This window comes from Sturnira hondurensis, unplaced genomic scaffold, assembly GCF_014824575.4.
Source record: "Sturnira hondurensis isolate 20B ecotype Veracruz unplaced genomic scaffold, ASM1482457v3 Scaffold0011744, whole genome shotgun sequence".
NCBI lineage: Eukaryota > Metazoa > Chordata > Mammalia > Chiroptera > Phyllostomidae > Sturnira > Sturnira hondurensis.
In genome coordinates, this window is record NW_028084375.1 from 806,369 (window position 1) to 826,433 (window position 20,065).

Genomic DNA, 20,065 nt, shown 5'->3' on the forward strand with positions numbered 1-20,065 from the left:
GTGTGAGAGACATATCATTCCTTTGACATATTGGGGAAGTTCTCCTTCATTATTTTTTCAAGAAAGTTTTCAATTTCTTACTCTTTATTTTCTCCTTCTGGCACCCCTATCATTTGGATGTTGGAATGTTTAAGGTGGTCCCAGAGGTTCCTAAGCCTCTCCTCATATTTTTGAATTCTTGTTTCTTCATTCTGTTGTGGATGACTGTTTATTTCTTCCTCCTGGTCCAAACCATTGATTTGCGTCCCAGTTTCCTTCCTGTCACTGTTAGTTCTCTGTATATTTTCCTTTATTTCACTTTTCATAGACTTCATTCTTTCCTCTAATTTGCAACCATACTCAATCATTTCTGTGAGCATCCTGATCACCAGTGCTTTGAACTGTGCATCTGATAGGTTGGATATCTCTTTGTCACTTTGTTGTATTTTTTCTGGAGCTTTGATCTGTTCTTTCATTTGGGCCATTTTTTGTGTGTGTCTGCTTGCCTGTTACATGGTAAGGGGCAGAGCCTTAGGTGTTCACCAGGGCAGGACAATCCCTGTTGCTGCCTGGTGGAGGTGCCTGTGGGTAAGGGGTCTAAGAGGGAACAATGGCACTTGCTCTGCTCTTAGCCAGCACTCAGTCACTTCTGCCACTACCCACAAGCAAATTGGGCCCTTCTGGTGCTGATTCCCAGGTGGGTGGTTTTGTGTATGTTCTAGGACCCTGTAGGTCTCTCCAACAAACTCTTCCGTGAGGCTAGGACTTTCTCCCACCACCTCAATCCTCACAGGTTTTTTCAGTCAGAGGTTTTGAGGCTTTATTTTCCCGCCCTGGAACCCTGGGTGTCAGTGGTCTGTCTTGATCCCCTGTTGTTCCTCCCAGTTTATCTGCACACAAATGTGGGACCACCTGCTATGCCAGCTACCAGTCCTCCAGCCACCTCCTTGCCACGAGTCCTCTCCACCTGTCTGCCTGTCTCTGCTTCTCCTACTGGTCTGGATGAATGTTTCTTCTTTAACTCCTTAATTGTTGGACTTCCATACATCAATTCTGGGTTTTTTGCTTTTAAATTTTTTGTTGTCCTTCTTTTGGTTGTGTGAGGAGGCACAGTATGTCTCCCTATGCCTCCATCTTAGCTAACTCCAAATGTTTTTTTTAATTTTTGAAAAAGATTTTGTCTATTTTTAGAAAGCCAGGAAGGGAGGGAGAAAGAGAGGGGGAGAAACGCCCATGTGTGAGAGACATATCATTCGATTTCCTCCTGCAGGCCCCTAACTGAGTATCTGGCCCACAACCCAGGCATGTGCCCCGACCAGGAATCAAACTGTTGAACCCTTGGTTCACAGGCTGGCACTCAATCCACCGAGCCGTGCCAGCCAAGGCAGATCACTTATGAAAATTTTATCATACCAAGTTATTTTTCTTGCTGACAAGTTTTGCAAGAGAGATAGTATGAACTTGTTTGACTAGTAAACCCAAGTGGAGTAATGCTGATGATTCTAAAGATATGCCTATTTAATCAAAACAAACTCATAACCTTCTTAAATGTAGAATATTTTCTCAGGTGATTCTGAAAAGCATTTGGGTTAGTTTCTATTATATTTTTTGGAATTCTTATTAAGTGCTTGTTTAAGCCATTTTAGTATTACAAATTAGCAGTACCATTCAGTAGTAGAAATATGCTATATCTAGAACATGTAGGCATACGAAGCACACAGATAAGCATAGAGATCGCATAACTTTCATTTTAAAAATGCTAGCTTTTGTGTCCTGAGTACAATGCAAAACTCAGAGGAAAAACTGGAACCAAATTGTTTCTGGCAGATGGACTGTTAAGATTCCACTCAGATGACCAAAGCTTTGCATGCTGTAAGAATTCCTTTAAACCCCTTTTAAAAGCAATTATAATTAATCGAAGAATACATTCCATCATATTTGAGAGGGTTGGTATCCTCTCCTTCAAGGTGCCTCTTGATGTAGACTTGTTGACAAATATGAACAACAGAAAATGGAAAATGAGTGTGAACAATAAAGACGAAAATTCAGAAAATAAAAGGGGTGGTTTCAGAGCACCTGGATTTAAAGGGGTAGATTTTCCAAGAGGAAGATGGCGCTGGGGGGGGAGAGTGAACCCAGGGTGGTGGCTGCCACCCCACGTGTCTAGAGACTTGATGGAGGAGGGGAAGTGTCAGGTGCCATTTACTTCTTACTTCCATACTTCCAAGCTAATAAACAAAGTATGCACAAAACAAGATTGACACACAAACAAGACAATAAACTGAGTACTCTCCAGTAACCAGAGGCTGTTTCTTCTCTTAAAAGTGAAAAAAAAAAATTGGTGCCAAGGTAGCCTGGAACACTCTATCATGAGGAGGCTCCCAGCAGCTGAGCCTAGATAAAAACTGGTCTCGGTGGTCACTCAGGGTCAGCTGCTAGGGTTCACACCCCGCTTGGGCAGGCAGCCAGGAGACCATCCACTCCCTCATAAGGAGGCAGTGGTTGGTGGTGCAGTGGGAGGGTCAGTCTGGGTTAATAACACATCATCTTCTCTTTCACTGTTTTGCTTAGGTTCTGCAACACTGGGCTCTTCTTAGCTTCCCTCAGCTGCACCATGACCTCACATTGCTTGTGAATCATGTCCTAATGGCAGTCCAGTTCTAAAGGATGCCTCTTAATGGCCTATCCCATGAAACTGAACTGGAATTTCCCACTCTCTTATTTATAAACTCAGATTTTCAAAATACACAGATATATAGGCACAACAAACAAACTTAAAATGGTCTACCAAAAACAAAGAGATAAATGGGTGGAGTACAACCATCCTATCCTACCCTCAGACAGAGGCCCCCTACTAAATTCAAAATGAAGATGGCTTTGTCCCAAGGGAGAGAAAGCCCAGATAGAGAGGAAGGATCCCTTAAATGCTCACACTAGAGCAACCTGCCTCAGAAATAAAACCAGCTGTAGACTGAAGTCCAAAGACATTTCCTTATTCTAAACAAGTTGTGTGCTGAGGGCGGCCAGTGCTGCCAGGGAAAGACCCTCCTGAGCCTGAGCTCCCAAGGCAAAACAGCTTTGGCAGCTGCTGAGGAGGGAAACCCCAGCTGGGCTGGGCTGCTGTGGGCATCAGCTCCTAGCTGACTTGCCAGATTGCTACCAACCCGTGTGCCCAACAGTTTGAAAGGCCAAAATTGAAAGTGTCAGAGCTTGGAGTAAGGAAAGGCTTATTGACTGCAAAGGTGCCAACCAAGAAGCTCTGAGGCACTAATAGTGCCTCAGATCCATCTTGCTTACTGGACTAGGTTAAGGGTTTTTAAGGGGTTAGGAGAACAGGTATGTAGAAGTGCAGGTGGAACAAGTTTTAATTGGAGGATCTTGAAACTTGTCCATTTGTGATAATGGGACATCAACACTGGATCTTCCTGGACAATGGACCCTTTGTTTCTAGAAGGGTTCCAAGTGTTCAAGTTTTGGTTACATCCTGGTTCTTCGGTTCTGCGGCAGGATGGGGAGCAAAATTTTGGTTCTAGGTGTAGCTGGAGGTCATAGTTTCCTCCGTCCATGCTTTGGTTGCATGACCTGCAGTTTGGTCTTTGTCTCAGTAAAGTAATTCAGTATCTCATTAAATATGATAGGATCATTTTGAGCTGGTTCTGCAGTTACAAGTTTATGTTACTGATTTGCTTAACTCCCTAAGTCTCCCCATAATGGGAAAAAGCATTTTATCACTCAAGTCCCACCTTCATGATCCTTTAAAAACTCCCTTTCTTTAATTAGTTTCATCCTAAGTGATAACATTTGTGAAATCACAAGTGTGATGTGTGATTTATGTCCTTTTATAATATGCATTTTAAAAAATATATATATCACCCTCATGCTATCTAAAATTATCTTTTGTATTGACCTTTGGAAACATTGACCTAGAAAAATGAAATCTAAGCCCTTGATTAAGTCTATACGGGTTCTGCAGTGTGATGCTCCTTCTACTTTGCCGTCCACATCTGGCTGCTGTTCTCTTTGCACCTTACTTCCTTCCTAACACTGAAATCCTAGCATTTCCCCAACACGTCATTTGATTATTTCATCTTTCTATGTCCCGGCTTGGAGCAACCATCCCATTCTCTCCATAGTGAACTTTTTACCATATTTTGCTGTGTATAATGTGCTCCCATGTATAGTGTACACCCATGTTTTTGGCCCAAACTTTCAGGAAAAAAACTTCTGTTTTAATTTTTAATTCAATTTTAATTTATTTATATTACAAATAAAACTGATTATAGTATTCAAAGGTATTATTTGGCATACAGACATCATTATTGCTTACTAGAGTTACTTCTAACACATAAGCATAAATAAAAATTAAAAACATATATATAGGTACGGAATTAGGACTACCTTGTATAATGTGCACCCTTATTTTTCCCTCAAAAAATTTTGGCAAAAGTGTACATTATACATGGCAAAATATGGTATCCTTTAGAAATCACTCCTCATTTTGAACTTTTTCCTGAAAGTCACTCTGTGTCTATATCTACTGCTGTTTTAGCATTTTTTTACACTCAAGCCTACAAGCACTTGAAGGCAGGGCCTAAGTCTTCTTTCTTTGTGTTACCTGTTCCTGGCACAGAACCAGGGCACATAGTAGAGCTAAGAGCGTTTGCTACATTTAGCTGAATACCAGACTTTCAAAGTTAAAATCAGGTAAGAGAGTCCACAGTAGAGGCAGTCATCCTAATTCCTAAAAATCTTAAATTATTTCTGTTGCAGTGGTCCATAAATGACACTAAAACTGATCAGTCCTAGAGTTGTCTATTTAAGATGAGACCCATGGATGAGATGACCCAGATCCATGACTTCAAAGCCTCCCTCTCGTTTGATGAGGATTGGTTGATACATTATTATTTTGTGACTAGTAGTGTCTGTTAAGTCACTTCCAGAAATCATGTACTTTAAAAGCTGAAAAATTAAACTGGACTCTAAGGAAATAATCTAAGATAGAGAAAAAGCTACATTCAAATGTTCTAATGAACATTTTTATTTAAAGCAGCAAAAGATTGAAAACAACTTAAATGTCCAACTACATGGTTAAATAAATATAGTACACAAGTTAAAGGACTATTTTTCTAATGTTGGAAATAGTCATAATTGAGATGAAGAACATAAAAAAGAGAACACTAAGTAATTTTAAGTGATGAAGCAAAAAAATGTATTTCTTAGAGATTAAATGTAAGAAAATTTATCCTTCAAAAAACTTGGAGGAAATACGTCAAAATTTTATTATTGGTGTATTAAGATGGAGAGATAATGGGTGGGTTTTTGTTGTTGTTTCTCTTCTAAATTTTCTGTTTCTCTTCTAAATTTTCTGAGCTGAGTTCTGAAGGAATGAGCCAATACAAAACCATAAGGAACAAACAAAGGTGTGATTCCTGAGCTATAGGAAGTGGCCTGTTCTCTCCCCTGCTCACATTTTTCCCTTGTGAAGTTAAGACTTACTTTTGTTCAGTCAGGAAGTTTCTAGGTCTGTAGAGTTCTTGAGACGGGCTCCCTAAAATTGCCATTGGGCCAGGATTGTAGCCATCCCAGAGTCAACAGCAGTCTGGATAGCTGGTAACCCATCACAGTAGGCATCCCTCCATGTTATGACTTCAGGGTACATTCCAAGTGCCGTAGTTCCTTGAATCTGAATGAATTGCTAAGGGTGGCTGGAAATAGAACGCTACAAAGTTGATAGCTTCTATGGTCGTTGAGATCCCAAAATTTCTGAAGAACTCAAAAAAGGACCAATTGTCCTTTGTGGTGCCTTTGAGCATTTCCTTCATCCTGCTGCTTCAGGGCCCTTGCACCATTCCCCTTGCTACCTGGGCATGGTAGTGGTAGCAGTGCTCAGTGCCACAGAAAAATTGCATGGGTGGAAGCTGTTGTTACTGTGACCAAGCATTTGTTCCCCTGACCTCCCCTTCCTCTTTATATTCTTTCTCAGTAATTGGCTCTGTCACCCAGTCTGTTGGACATTTCAGAAACCTAGGATTGGCTCCTGTGTTTTTCTTCTTCCCTCACTCTTTTTATTGAAATAGTCATCTAGTTCTGCTTTGTGCACTTGTAATTTTTTTACCTGGGCTATCGCAGTAGTCTCAGAACATGGCCCTCCAATCCAATCTTGGTCACTCCTATTATCTTTTATATCATGGCCAGATCTGATCATGTCTCTCCTTGTCTAAAATTCTTCAGAGTACTGCAGACACAATTCAAACCAGGTAGCTTAGTGTGAAGGCTTCTCACAGGCCCTTGCCTACATCTCTGCAGCTCTCTGTTCTTCCCTCTGCACCAAAGCAACACTAAGCTTCTTGAAGGCCTTAGTTTCATCATCTGTAAAATGGGGATAATAATTAGTATTTAATTTCAGAGAACTAGAATATGGTTTTCAAAATTGTTTCATGCCCCCTTGCTTCTGCACACTATTTCTTTGCCTAAAATACTCTTTCTGGCTGCCCAATTTCTGCTTGTCTAATCAAGATTCACGTCAGAGAACCCCACCCTGAGCTCCAATCTGAAATGAATACCTCTCCCCTTTGCTCTCGCTTCCTGTGCATACCCCACTAGTAGCATACCCCTCTTTTTACATGGGGGAGAATGTCTGTCCATCATCTCTCTTGATCTCCAGTACCTGGCTCAACTGTGCTTTATTAAGGTTTGGAAAAAAAGAGGGAGTCCACAGACCTGGGCTTACTGCCGGCTCTGCCAATAGCTGGTTGGGTGACACTGAGTAAATTGTTTAACTCTCTTTGTCTCCTGTTTTTCCCAAGGAAGGTGGACCAGATAATCCTTGAAGTTTGCTTCTCCAAAATCAAGCTTCTGGGAAAAGGAAAACCAGTACAGTAGTCTTAAAAAAAAGGAGAATATGTTATGGCATAGATGTACCTCCCATTACTCTTATTTTTCTTTTCTTTGTCTTCCAGAGATCATTGGGTTTTGAGACAGTCTTTCCTAAGGACTGTTCTCTCCCCAAACCCAGCTGGAGCAAGGACATGAGACTGCTCTTTGACCAGTTCATGAAGAAATGTGAAGATGGCTCCTGGACACTTTTGCCTTCCTATAGTTATAAAAGACTTCAAGATGCTCAGGACTTCATAACCTTTATTCATGGTAGGAACAGTGACTCTTCCATAAAGAATATTTAAATATCAAATATAAAACTAAGAACAGATTTAAGCACTGATTACCACTTGAAAAAAGGAAGGAGTATAGTACAGGGGTTTCTGTGTTCTCCAGTTTTATAGGCCAGAAATCTCAATAAATTTTGCGGATTGTGGGAACACGTGAAGCCTTTTGCTGAAAATGAGACTGTCTCCCACACAGGCATCCTCATCACCATTAGCAGGATTCAAAAAAACCCCAGAGAGCTTCCACCATCACACAGCCTCATTGCTTCTCTGCATCGACGCCATCATCAGTAATCTGGTTCTACCGTTTACCTCAGTGTATGGCTCTGCCACCCAAATAAGCTTAGGGTGCTTAGGTCACCCCCGCATCACCCAGGCTCATGAGCCCCAAAGCAACCTACCATACCTCCAACACACACACACATTATACTTCCTGTTCTTCTTTGTGTATGTGTGATCTCTTTAAGACTTTTTTTTTAGCAGTTTCAGATATACAGAAAAATGAACAGCAAGTACAGAATTCCACCCTAGCTTTCCTTGTTATTAACACCTAGCATTGCCCTGGCTGGTGTAGCTCAGTGGATTGAGTGTGGGCCTGCGAACCACACGATCCCAGTTCGATTCCCAGTCAGGGCACATGCCTGGGTTGCAGGCCAGTTCCCATCAGAGGATACCCGAGAGGCAACCATACATTGATATTTCTCTTTCTCTCTTTCCCTTCCCCTCTAAGGGTAAATAAATAAAATCTTTAAAAAAAACACAAAAACAAAAAACACCTAGCATTAGTGTAGTACATTTGTTACAATTGATGAGCCAGTATTGATACATTATTGTTAACTAAAGTCTATCCATTACATTAGGGTTCACTCTTTAGTTGTACTTCTATGGGTTTTGACAAATGTATAATGACATGTACCTATCATAAAATTATCATACCAAATGCTTTTACTGCCTTAAAAATGCTCTGTGCTTCTCTTGTTCATCCCCCCTCCTTCCCTCTGAGCCCTTGAAAACCATTGATCTTTTTCATAGTTTTACCTTTTCCAGAATATCTTAGAGTTAGAATCGTTTACAGATTATTTTCTTTTACTTAATAATATGCAGTTGTTAATGTACATTTGTGTTTTCTTTAATGGTTTGTCTCTCACCACTAACAGGTAAGGTCTACATTTTATTTCCTACTGTATCTCCAGTGGTTAGAACAGTACCCAGTACATACTAAGTGAGCCCTCAGTGAGCCCTCCGCTGCTGGGTTCACCTGCTGGGGCCTGTGCTGTCCGTCTCACTATGCGCGAATGTGCAACCTCGGTCAGTCTGCCCCGCATCTTCACGGGGTCTGTGCTGCTAGCCCGCTGCTACCCCAACTGCCTGCGTGCCTGGGTCGGGGGGATCCTTCCTGCCTGATCCTGCTCCGCTGCTGGCTCCGCCCCTCATACCGGTCCGGTTGAACAGTTCGTTGTTGTCGGACTTCCGTATAGTTCAATTTTCTGTTCTTTGGCTGTGTCTTTGTTTACTAAACCTTTGTGGTATTCAAACTTGGTTGTGGGAGAAGGCACAGTGTTTCCACGTATGTGTCCATCTTGGTGGAAGTCCGACAATCATACTTCTTTTTCCCTCATCTATTCTCTCTGCTGCTCTCCTAGCTGGCTATTTCCTACCTTTTCCTCAAGCCTGACTCTTAGTTGATCTTGTCTCCTATTTCAGTAAGAGAAAAAATTAAAGTAATCAGAATAGAACTTCCAAGCTCCCACTGCCTCATTTAACTTCCTCCCTGCAACTGTCCAAATGCTCTGATTTTTCCTGTTTTAAGTGAACTGTCCATACTCTTAGGAGAGGCTAAGCCTTCCAGTTATGCACTGCATTCCATCCCTTTGGTCTACTTGAGGATGTCCCTTTTCCGAGAGAGCTTTCTCATCAACATGCAGACGTGCCACAACTGCATTTCTCTCTTCCTACTCTCTGTTGAACCCACTCCAATCAGACTCTCACTCCTACCACTTCACCAAAGCTACACTTGCCAAGGGTACCAGTAACCATGTTGCTAACTAATGACCTCTCTCAGCTTTTGACAAAGTTGGTGACTCCCTTCTCCTTAAACTTGGCTTCCAGGACACTGCATTCTCCCATTTCACTGGTCCCTGCTTTTCACCTTCTTCAGCTGATGCCTCGTTATCCTCACACTGTTAATGTCAAGGTGCCCCGTGTTTCAGGCCTTAGTCCTCTTTCTCAGTACTCCATTGGTAATCTCATTCATTTTCATGGCTTTAGGGGCCGCCTAAAAGCTGGCAACTTCCTAATTTAATGGTTGCAATGTAGTGTGTGTGTTCAAATTCCAGTTCCACAATTTAAAGCTGTATGACTCTGGACAAGTTATTTTACCTTTCCTTACCTTTGTTTCTTCATGGTACCATGTTCCAATATTTGCTGAAGGACTGAATGAAACAAAAATAAAACTACCTTAACCAAGCCCTGAACAATGTGGCTCAGTTGTTTGGGCATTGTTCCGCAAAGCGAAAGGTTGCTGGTTCGATTCTTGGTCAGAGCACATTCCTGGGTTCTGGATTTTGTCCTGGTCAGAGTGCATATGTTTCTCTCTTGCATCAGTGTTTCTCTTCCCTCTCTTTCTCCCACCTTCCCCTGTCTCTAAAAATAAGTAAGAAAATCCTTAAAAAAACTAACTTGACCAAGAAAAAATAGTTTATAAGTTTCTTTTTTAAAAGATTCTATTTATCTTTAGAGGGAAAGGGAAGGAGAGAGGGAGAGAATATCAATGTATGGTTGCCTCTCGTGGGTCCCCTGCTGGGAACTGGCCTGCAACCCAGGCATGTGCCCTGAATGGGAATCGAACCGCGATACTCTGGTTTGCAGGCCCGCACTCAATCCACTGAGGTATACCAGCCAGGGCATAAGTTTCTTTATACAAGTAGAACCTCCAATGGATAGAAATAAGAATTACTTTATTTTTAAATGAAGCAGAAAAAATAGTCATCTATATTACTAATTCCATTCTCACTATTTACCATATCACACAATTACTTAAATGTCCATAACCCAGGGCAGTCTGGCTTCTACCCTAAACAGCTCTCCAGAAATGTCTTCCTTAAGCCACTAGTGACCTAAGTGCCAAATTTGGTGGACATTTTTCAACCCTAACTGTTGATTTCATTCACCTTGAAACTGTTTCTCTCTGTTTTCGTAACCTTTCTGACCAATCTTCTTTATTTCTCTCTACCTGCTCCCTACATGTCAGTATTTTCCAGGGTTTTGTTCCCACGTGGTTCTGCTCATCCCCTCATCCAACCTACTCACCCTCCCATGCCTGGAAATTGACCCTCTCAGAATGGGGAAGAATTTGAGGTCCTCTTCACTATCCATACTTGCTTTCAAACCATTACTTCCCCTGTCTTTGAGAAAAGCCCCATTCCTTTGAGGTTTATACCACCTGTGTTTATCCCCCTCCTCTTCTTCCCCTCCTTGCTGTCATCTACCAACCTCTCCCTCACATGCTGAGTATTTCAGCAACTGGTTAACCATTTTCCTCTCTACCCAATGCCGTTCATCATACTTAGCAACTCCAGCATCTACACCATGGCTCTTTAGTTCATTTGTTTCCCCATCAACTGTGAATGTTTTCACCCAGCCCAGCTACACACTCCCAAGGACATCTTGGACATCTTGAGCCTTATCATCTTCAGAAAGTGCACAATCTCCAAATCCACACATTTAGACATCCTGTTTTCTGATGACAACCTTTTTCCTTCTAGCTTACTTGTTCAAGGGCACCACAGAAACGAGTCTTCGGCCTCATTAAAACCTTCAGTTCATTAAGTCTTCTACTTTCTCATTGTTCCTTCCCATTGCCCTCTTCTATCTTAACCTCTCTCGTCTACTTACTTAGGAGAACCCCAGCCCCGGGGCCCTGGAAGAGTGTAACCATCTGCCATCTCTTTTTGGCTCAGGTCCTCATGGAGCTGAGCATTGCTAGAGAAAATGACCCCACCTAGCAGATAACTTGGGTGACTGTGATTTTATAGTGTTTCAGTGGTGGTCTCATTCATCTTTCTTGTGCTCCTCAAATCCCTGCTTTCATCCAGCTGGCAAAATAATTAAAAATGCAGACCTATCATGTTACTCCTCTGCTTCCTTCATTGTGATCCCATATTTTAAAATACCAGTGCCTCTCAGATTTAAATGCGAATATGAAGCACCTGGGAACCTTGTTAAAATTCAGGTCATGCTTTAGTAGATCAGGGGTGGCGCTAAGATTCTGCATTTCTAACAACCTTATTCCATAATCTTTATTTTTCTCACTTTTATGAGATAACCCCAAGGTTCGAATCTAGACCAGAAGTTTTGGACTCCTAAGTAAAAAATAAAAGGTTCAGTGCTTATCTTACCCTGAAATTCCATTATGTCAGATCTTAGAAGTCATTTAGGTTTATCTCCTCACTGTGTGGATAAAGTATGAAGAAAGGAGCAAGTTGTGGATCTAATTCTCAGGAGAAGGTTCTTTTTACTATACCATGATATTGGTGCTCAGTTTTAAGTTTCATTGAACCTCTAAATCATTCATCTTCTCAACAGCTGCTAGCGAATATCGAGTACATATTTATTCCAGTTGTTGAGCCTACAAATTCTAAAAGCAGGATGCCCACCCCCAGGATGCTCATGGCCTAAGTAAAAGTCACCCTTCCTGACCTTCTTCCCACTGCTCCCACATCTTCTCATCTCACATTTCTTCCCAAGTCAGTAAACATTCATTCAGTAGCAATAAAAGAAACTTAGATAATGTTCTGCATAGCAAATCATAGTGAGCTGTGAACGAAAGCTAAGAGTTTGGGGAATTAAATCTTGAAGTAGATATGAAAGGACAAAGATGCCCTTTGTTTAGAGCAGTCGTTTTCTGTCTGTATTTTGAAGTGACCTGCATTTTGACTCACCACCTAATATATACGACTTGTGCACAGTTGTCCAATTGAACAATTGTATATAAACAAGTGTACTACTACTTCCCCAGGACATATATGAAGCATTCTGTTTCTTTTTAAAGCTTGATTATAACTCATTAATTTGATTTGAGGAACCCTAATGGTTCTAACCCTAGGTCTGGAAATTTAAGAGTCATAACCACATGGAACGGTATGCTGGACTAAACTGGTTCTGATCCACTGTAATAATTCTCTTCTGCTCAGGCTAAACTCATTTCTGCAAGAAATCCTCCCTACTGTTACATTATTCATTTTCTTTAAATCTCATTTATTTTTTAAAAGATTTTATTTATTTTTTAAAGATTTGTTTATCTATTTATCTTTAGAAGGGAAGGGAAGGAGAGAGGGAGAGAAATATCAATGTATGGTTGCCTCTCGTGCATCCCCTCCTGGGAACTGGCCTGCAGCCCAGGCATGTGCCCTGACTGGGAATCGAACCGCAGTTGTTTGGTTCGCAGGCCCACACTCAATCCACTGAGCTACACCAGCCAGGGCATATTTATTTATTTTTAGAGAGAGGAGAAGGGAGAGAGAAAGAGAGAAACACAAATGTGTGGTTGCCTCTTGCATGCCCCCCACTGGGGACCCGGCCGGCAACCCAGGCATGTGCCCTGACTGGGAATCAAACCAGCAACCCCGCCCAGTGCTCAGTCCACTGAGCCACACCAGCCAGGGCTTTAAATCTCATTTAAAGAAGGACTTCTGTGTACACCTTAGTATTTTATTCAGTATATCCTCAGCATTTATGTACCATAAATGTTTGCCATGTATGAGAAACATACATGTTTGCCATGTATGAGAAAGTTCTTTGTTACTATTTTACTTACATTTACTATGTCCCTGGTTAGGCTGTTAATTCCATAAGGGCAAAGATCTTATATCCTGTTTCTTTGATACCCTCCCATTCTCTTTAGTTTTTTTTTAAACATTTTATTTATTTATTTATTTTTAGAGAGGGAGGAAGGAAGGGAGAAAGGGAGAGAAACATCAATGTGAGAAACATCAATTGATTGCCTTCTACACACCTCAACCGAAGACCAAACCCACAACCCAAGTAATGCTCCCTGACCGGGAATTGAACCAGCACCCTTTTGCTCTGTGGGTGCCATACCAGTCAGTGCTCCCTTTAGTTTTATACCTGGTTAACATTGTATTCAGTCACTTACTGACCTGTTATTCTAGCAGAGCACAGATGTGTATAGCTCTGTCACAACGTCTTTCTCTTACCTGTTTCTCATGCGACCACCCAGATTGTTTCCCTACAACTGCAAAACTTGTAGACAAAGAACAACTGTCACAAGCCCATATCTTCACTGAGAGCTTTAAGGATGGCCTGGGCTTTGAATATGTGATGTTCTCTAATGACGTCGAGAAAAGGACAGTTTGCTTGTTTCAAGGAGGCCCTTGCCTGCAAGGAATGCCCGGGTAAGAATGATAGCCTGGACATGTGGGTCTAAAAGATTGTTATCTTGCAGTATCCCCATGTATTCATAGAATGAAGGCATTAAAATGTTAATGTAGATGTATTTATTGACCTGGAAAGGTATTTATAATAAATTATGGTCACAGAAGCATAGGACATAAGGCAGTAGAGTACACTTTGAGACAGTATCATTGACATGTTAACAGTGGTGTCACTAGATGACCTTATAATTTTCATTTTTCTTTTCCTTCTGTTTATCTACATTTCCTAAATTTTTAAGCAATGATGTATATAGTTTACTAAAAATATAAATTTTCTAAATGGTATTTTAGCTTTTTGCTTGTTTGTGATCTGACTACCATTAAATTCTTGTTTTATTACAAATACTACACTATTGAAGTTGGGGACATGGATATTTGACATTTAATACACTGATCATAGATGTAAGCAAATTACAATATATGGAGATGCTTGGATAATGTTTCTCTCTTTTCACACTGTTTAAAACACTTCTTTCCCTCCTGTCGTAACTAGATTCGTTCATGGAGGTGCTGTTGCAACCATGATTGATGCTGCTCTTGGCATGTCTGCCATCAGAGCCAAAGGGCTTGTCATGACTGCCAATCTCAACATCAATTTTAAAAGGTAAATTCATGAAAAAAAATAAAGAAAAGGTAAATTCATGAGTATTCTCTCTTAGGTGTCACAGGTCAGGTTCCCCAGCAACAGACCCTGAGACAAAGATTTGTGTGCAAGTTATTATCAAGGAAGTGCTCGGAGGAAACTAGCAGGGCAGTGGGGGAGCAGGACAGGAAAGGGGAAGAAGCCAACCAAGCAGGACAGGAGCTCTCAAAGTCCTGCAAAGGGGAGCTTCAGCCTGATCATCCATGGAACTCGAGTGAAATGTGTGCCTCTACATCAGGCAAGGGAGCTGGAAAGAGACTTCATGTTTCTTACATGCCAGAGGTAGGATGAGTCATAGGAAAATCCTATCCTGGGGGCCATAAATTTCCCAGCACTTCTCCTGGTGAGTAGTAAATGGATCCATCCATGTAAACACCCAGAACAATATCTGGCCACATAACAAATAACTCAGTAACTCATGTTAAATACTCTGAGCAGCTTGCTATTGTAGTTACTATCAGTACTTTTACTTCTAGCAACAATAAGGCACATATATTCCAAGGCAAGGAATAGCTACAAATATTCCTGATTCCTATTAATGGAGAATAATGCTAATGATCAGAAAAATAGTCGATTGTTTTGTGTGTTATCATGATAGGCAGGATGATCTGACTGCTATAGATCACTGTGGTTAATACTGACATCTTAACAGTATTAACTTTTAGTTCCTAAATGCAGGATGTCTTTCACTTACTTGTATCTTTTTAATTTTTTTAGCAATGTTTTGTGATTTACAGTGTACAAGTTTTGGGCCTTCTTGGTTGTTTATTCCTGTGTAATTTTTTGAGCTATTGTAAATGAAATCATTTTTTCAATTTCCTTTTCAGATTGTTTGTTGTTAGTGTATAGAAATGCAACTGGTTTTTGTGTGTTGATATTATATTCTGCAACTTTGCTGCATTCATTTACTAGTTCTAACAGTTTTTTGTGGAAGCTTTGGGGTTTTCTACATATAAAAATCTTATTATCTGTGAACAGAGATAATGTACTTCTTCTTCTTCAGTTTAGATGCCTTTCTTTTTTCTTCCCTAATTGCTCTGGCTAAGATTTATAGTAATAAGTTAAATAGAAGAAGCAAAAGTGGGCATACTTGCCGTATTCTTCATCTTAGAGGAAAAGCTTTCAGTCTTCCCCCATTGAGTGTGGTGATGTTAGCTATGGGCTTTTCCTATATGGCTTTTAGTATGTTGATTTATTTCCTTGTGCTTGGCACATTAGGATAAATAGAGCAGCTAATTGTTAGTGGTAGCTAGCCAGATGAAAAATAATATGTCAGCATTTCTATAACCCATTCATGGCATATTGGTTGGGAAGCTCTGGATTAGACTTCTTCATGCAACATGGCAGACAAGAAATTTCAAAGGATATTCTCCTTTCATAACAACTAGACCCTGTGTCAAATTCACAAGGAAATAAACCACAATAAGTGAGAATCAGCAGAAACCATGAATAACTGATCATCAGGGACTTAATAGATCATGATAATCAGATACACAATATAAAATAAAAGATGAAATCACAAAAAGAGAAAGCAATAAGGAGCTATCAAAAATTACTAAGCAGATTGGTCACAGAACCTAAAACTTTTAGAAATGAAAATGTAGTTGTTTAAAGACAAGCACCTCTCAGTGGATAGGTTAAAAGGCTTTAAACACTGCTGAAAGTGAACAGAAATAGAGAACTGAGGAAATTACCCTGAATTTAGCATAAAATAAGAAAAGAGGTGAAAAGTATAAGATAGAGGTTAAGGTCCAGAGGACAAATGAAAAGTTTAAATGTGCTCTATTCAGTTATGGAAGAAGAAAGTGGAGAGCGTGGAAGGGGTATCCAGTATTTGGAGGGATAATAGATAAATATATTCTTGAACTAAAAAAAAACATGAGTCCACAGATATAGAAAGCACAACATAATTAAACCAAGATAAATAAAAATAAATTCATATCTAGATATATTACAAAGAAATTAAAGAATACTGAAGGCAAAGAGACCTTTAAACCAGTCAGAGATCAAATGGTACTCATAACAGAGCAGTCTTGTTTCTTGGAAGTAACAGGGCACTGTCACTCTGGCAGCTAGCTTCTCAATAGCAGTGGGGAAGCCAGAAGATAATTACATATTTTAAGAGTCCTGAAAGAGACATGTGCCCTATAATTGTCACCGGACAGGAACCTGGCCTGGATCAGGTCTGCCTCCAGCTGGCCTGTAGTGTATGGGCTCTTGACTTCACGCAGGAAAGATTTCACAATACAAGTCCAAGTGATTTTGAGAATGTGCTTATTAAAGCTGGGGACAGTCAAACAACGGGAGGATTTAGGATAGAAGAAGCAACGGGGAGAGCTCAGGTGGCGCTCTGCTTTGGCTCCCTACAAATGTTATATGAAAGGAGTGAGCCAAGGTGGGGCTGCTTCTAGCTCACTGGAAAGTCATAGGAAAGGGGAGCCTAGCAGACAGAATCAGGGGGTAAGCCTGGGACAAGCTGCCACTGCCTGCTGCTCCCCTGGTTGCAAATCTCATGGGGACCCATAGAGGTTAGGAGGAAGTGAAAAGCTCATGCCCGAGAAGGGGCAGTGTTGTGCTCAAGAGTGAGCCCATGCTGGTATTCTGTCTTCAGGGTTTTATCTCTCTTCATATGGGGGGGGTTTCAACAGAATATTCATCAGCTTTTCCAGGTGCTGTTTTTGTTTTGTTTACCCTTACCCAAGGACATTTTTTCATTGCTTTTAGAGAGAGAAAAACATTGATTGGTTGCCTCCCTTATGTATCTACACTGGGGATCATACGCCCCCTGACCAGGAATCGAACCGGCAAACTTTTGGGTGTAGGATGCTGCTCCAACCAACTGAGCCACACTGGCCAGGGCCAGGTGTGTTTTTAATATGCTAATGCATAATAAATTAACAGATAGGGAAGTTTGGGATTAGTCTTTAGTCTGCTTTACTGTTTCACTTTTATGTTGGATCTTTCCAGCTCTGATTGAGTTTTTGGTTTTTGTTCCCCTGACTTTGTTAGTCCTTGGGTTTGGCTGGCATACATGGCATTAAGTGCGTCTTTGTTCTCTGTCTCCCCAAACAGGATGATTTAAGCTATTTATTCTCTGGTTAGGGAGGAGAGGTATAAACCGTTTGCTCTCAGGTGTCCTTGGTTAGGGAAAGTAAGGTCTCATGATTCACTAATTGACTGTGAGTTGTTCAAATTGTTTAGCTTTGTTTAATTATCTTGTCTCAGTTTCCCCATTCCACTTACCCAGAAATTTGCTCAACTTCTTATTGTCCTGCTTCAGGATCATGCTTTCAGAAAAACTAAAGTTTAAAAATTAGGGCAAAATAAAGGCATTTTTGTTTCAACAAAATGGAGAAAATTTACAAACAACAGGACGATACCTAGGGATCTTCTAAAGAATATACAACAAAAAGAAGAAAAGTAATCCCACCAGGCAGAAGGATGAAAAGACAGAATAGTGAGCAGATACATCAGTAAACATGTAGATAATGTAACTCTAAACAGACTACATATAAGTAACAATAATGTCTAAATTCATGGAAGTAAAGAAAGAACAGCCAAAATACTGAACAAAAATAGCATGTAGTTTGAGAGAGGGTAAACATAATTAATGTTCAACCTCTCTGTATTTTTCAGTAGAGAGGAATGAATGTATAACTAAAGCCTAAACTAGTAGAAAAGTAAAAACAAGGTAAATAAAATAAAATTCCATTTTTAAAAATGCAAGAGGAAAAAAGTGAGTCAAATGGAATGCCAATAAAAGAAATGTCTAAATAGCCCTATCTGGTGTAGCTCAGTGGATTGAGCGTGGGCCTGTGAACCAAACGACCGCGGTTTGGTTCTTCATCAGGGCACATGCCTGGGTTGCAGGCCAGTTCCCGGCAGGGGACGCAGGAGAGGCAACCATACATTGATATGTTTCTCCCTCTCTCCTTCCCTTCTCCTCTAAAGATAAATAAATAAAAGCTTTTTTAAAAAAGAAATGTCTAAATAAATCAGTAATTGCATTAAACATAATAAGTAGACCAAACTGTTATTTCAAAGGGAGAGATTATAAAATTTATTTTGAAAAAGGACATTATAAAATGTGAAAAGCTATAAATTGTTTATATGAGACAAAAGGAAAGAAAAATATGCGAGGAAAAAGTGAACGAGAAGAGGGTTAGAATATCAGAAAAATATAATTAATTGTTTAAAAAGTTATAGTAGGGATAGAGACGGCTACTTTGTAATAAAAGATTCAGTTCAATAGCAGATAGTAACAATTCTGAATCAGTATGTACCTAGCAAAATAACTTCAAAGTATATAAATAAAACTAATAGAATCCAGGGAGAAATTGACTGACTAATTAATTCACTTTTGTAGTGGAAGATTTCAACACACTGTTCTCAGTGATAGAGAAACAGACCAAAAAAATTAGAAAAAATTTAGACACCATGAGATAACAAGTATAATTTATTGGACAGATATAGAACCAGTAATTGGAGAATATACTTTCTTCCCAGGCACACATGAACATTTACAAAAATTGATCATGTAGTGGTCCATAAATCAAATTTCAATAAATTTTAAAGAATCAGAATCTTACAACTAAGTTCTATGGCCACATTAAATTAGAAGTCAGAAATAAGGGAATTTGTTTAAATATCTATAGTAAATCAGCTAGGGAAACACTATCTACTATTACAGTCCCAACATTTTACTTACTTAAGTCAGTAGACTCTTTTTGTTTATATTTAGTCTTGGGTGGTATTCTGGTCAGTGAGAGACTCCCCTGGGGTGATTCGGAGACCAGGGGTCTTTCCCTGTTCTCTCGGGGCCTCAGTATCTTCTTTGTTCAACTATTCAGGCTTCCTAATCTTTTTTCAATCTTGATATCATGTATTTCTGATTTTTGATAGAAATATATCACAATATATATCAGAGTAAAGTTATATCAGAATGTAGTTCAGATATTTATCAGAAATAAATATACCAGAATGTAGTTCATCTGAAATTTATTGACGTGAAGTTATTCACAATATTCTCATTTTGTTATATCTCAGTTAAATCTGTAGTTATAACCTTTTGGTCTTAATGGTATTTATTTATGCTCTTGTTTTTCTTGATCTATCTTGATAGAGATTATTAGTCCTTCAAAGAGCCATCCTTTGGATTTATTAAGACTCTCTATTGTATATATATGTATTTTCTCTTTTATTTTTAAATTTTGCTTTTTATCCCTCATCTCTTTTTTTGTGTGACTTTTTTTTAAAAAATTTAAATTTTATTTGTATTTACAGAGAGGGGAAGGGAAGGAGAAAGAGTGGGAGAGAAACATCAATGTATGGTTGCCTCTCACGTGTCCCCTACTGGGGACCTGGCCTGCAACCCAGGCATGTGCTGTGACTGGGAATCGAACCAGCGACCCTTTGCTTCACAGGCCCGTGCTCAATCCACTGAGCTACACCAGCCAGGGCCTTTCATCTCTTTTCTGCCTCTAATACTGTCTTAGTAAGTTATGTAGCAAAATTAAATTAAGGAAAATTATTTGAAGCCTCTTTCCTATGCCAACCAAACTAAACTGTGCCTAAATATTACTTGCATTTATAAAATTGTACTTTATAAATATAGTGGTTATATTGTTTTGTATTTTCTGAGATCCTTTCTCCTAGCCTCTCATTAATTAAGGACTGTTTCCAATACAAGAGATAGAACTCTTAACTCACACTAGCTTAAGAAAAGAAGGGAACCTGTTGGCCTGTGTGACTGAGAAGACAGTTGTGGCTGGGTGCAGGTGTTCAATGATGCCATTAGTGTCTCAGCCACACTTTCCTCTGGGTCTGCT

The 20,065-nt window shown here is 39.9% G+C and overlaps 1 protein-coding gene across 1 annotated transcript in view; it reads left to right on the plus strand.

Annotated features, from left to right (window-relative positions):
* Positions 1-20,065, plus strand: part of THEM4 (thioesterase superfamily member 4) — a 39,900-nt gene that overhangs the window by 15,504 nt on the left and 4,331 nt on the right. The window contains exons 2-4 of the mRNA XM_037060349.1: positions 6,939-7,125; positions 13,381-13,555; positions 14,088-14,198. Of these exons, the coding sequence (XP_036916244.1) occupies positions 6,939-7,125; positions 13,381-13,555; positions 14,088-14,198 (473 nt within the window). The remainder of the gene's footprint in view (positions 1-6,938; positions 7,126-13,380; positions 13,556-14,087; positions 14,199-20,065) is intronic.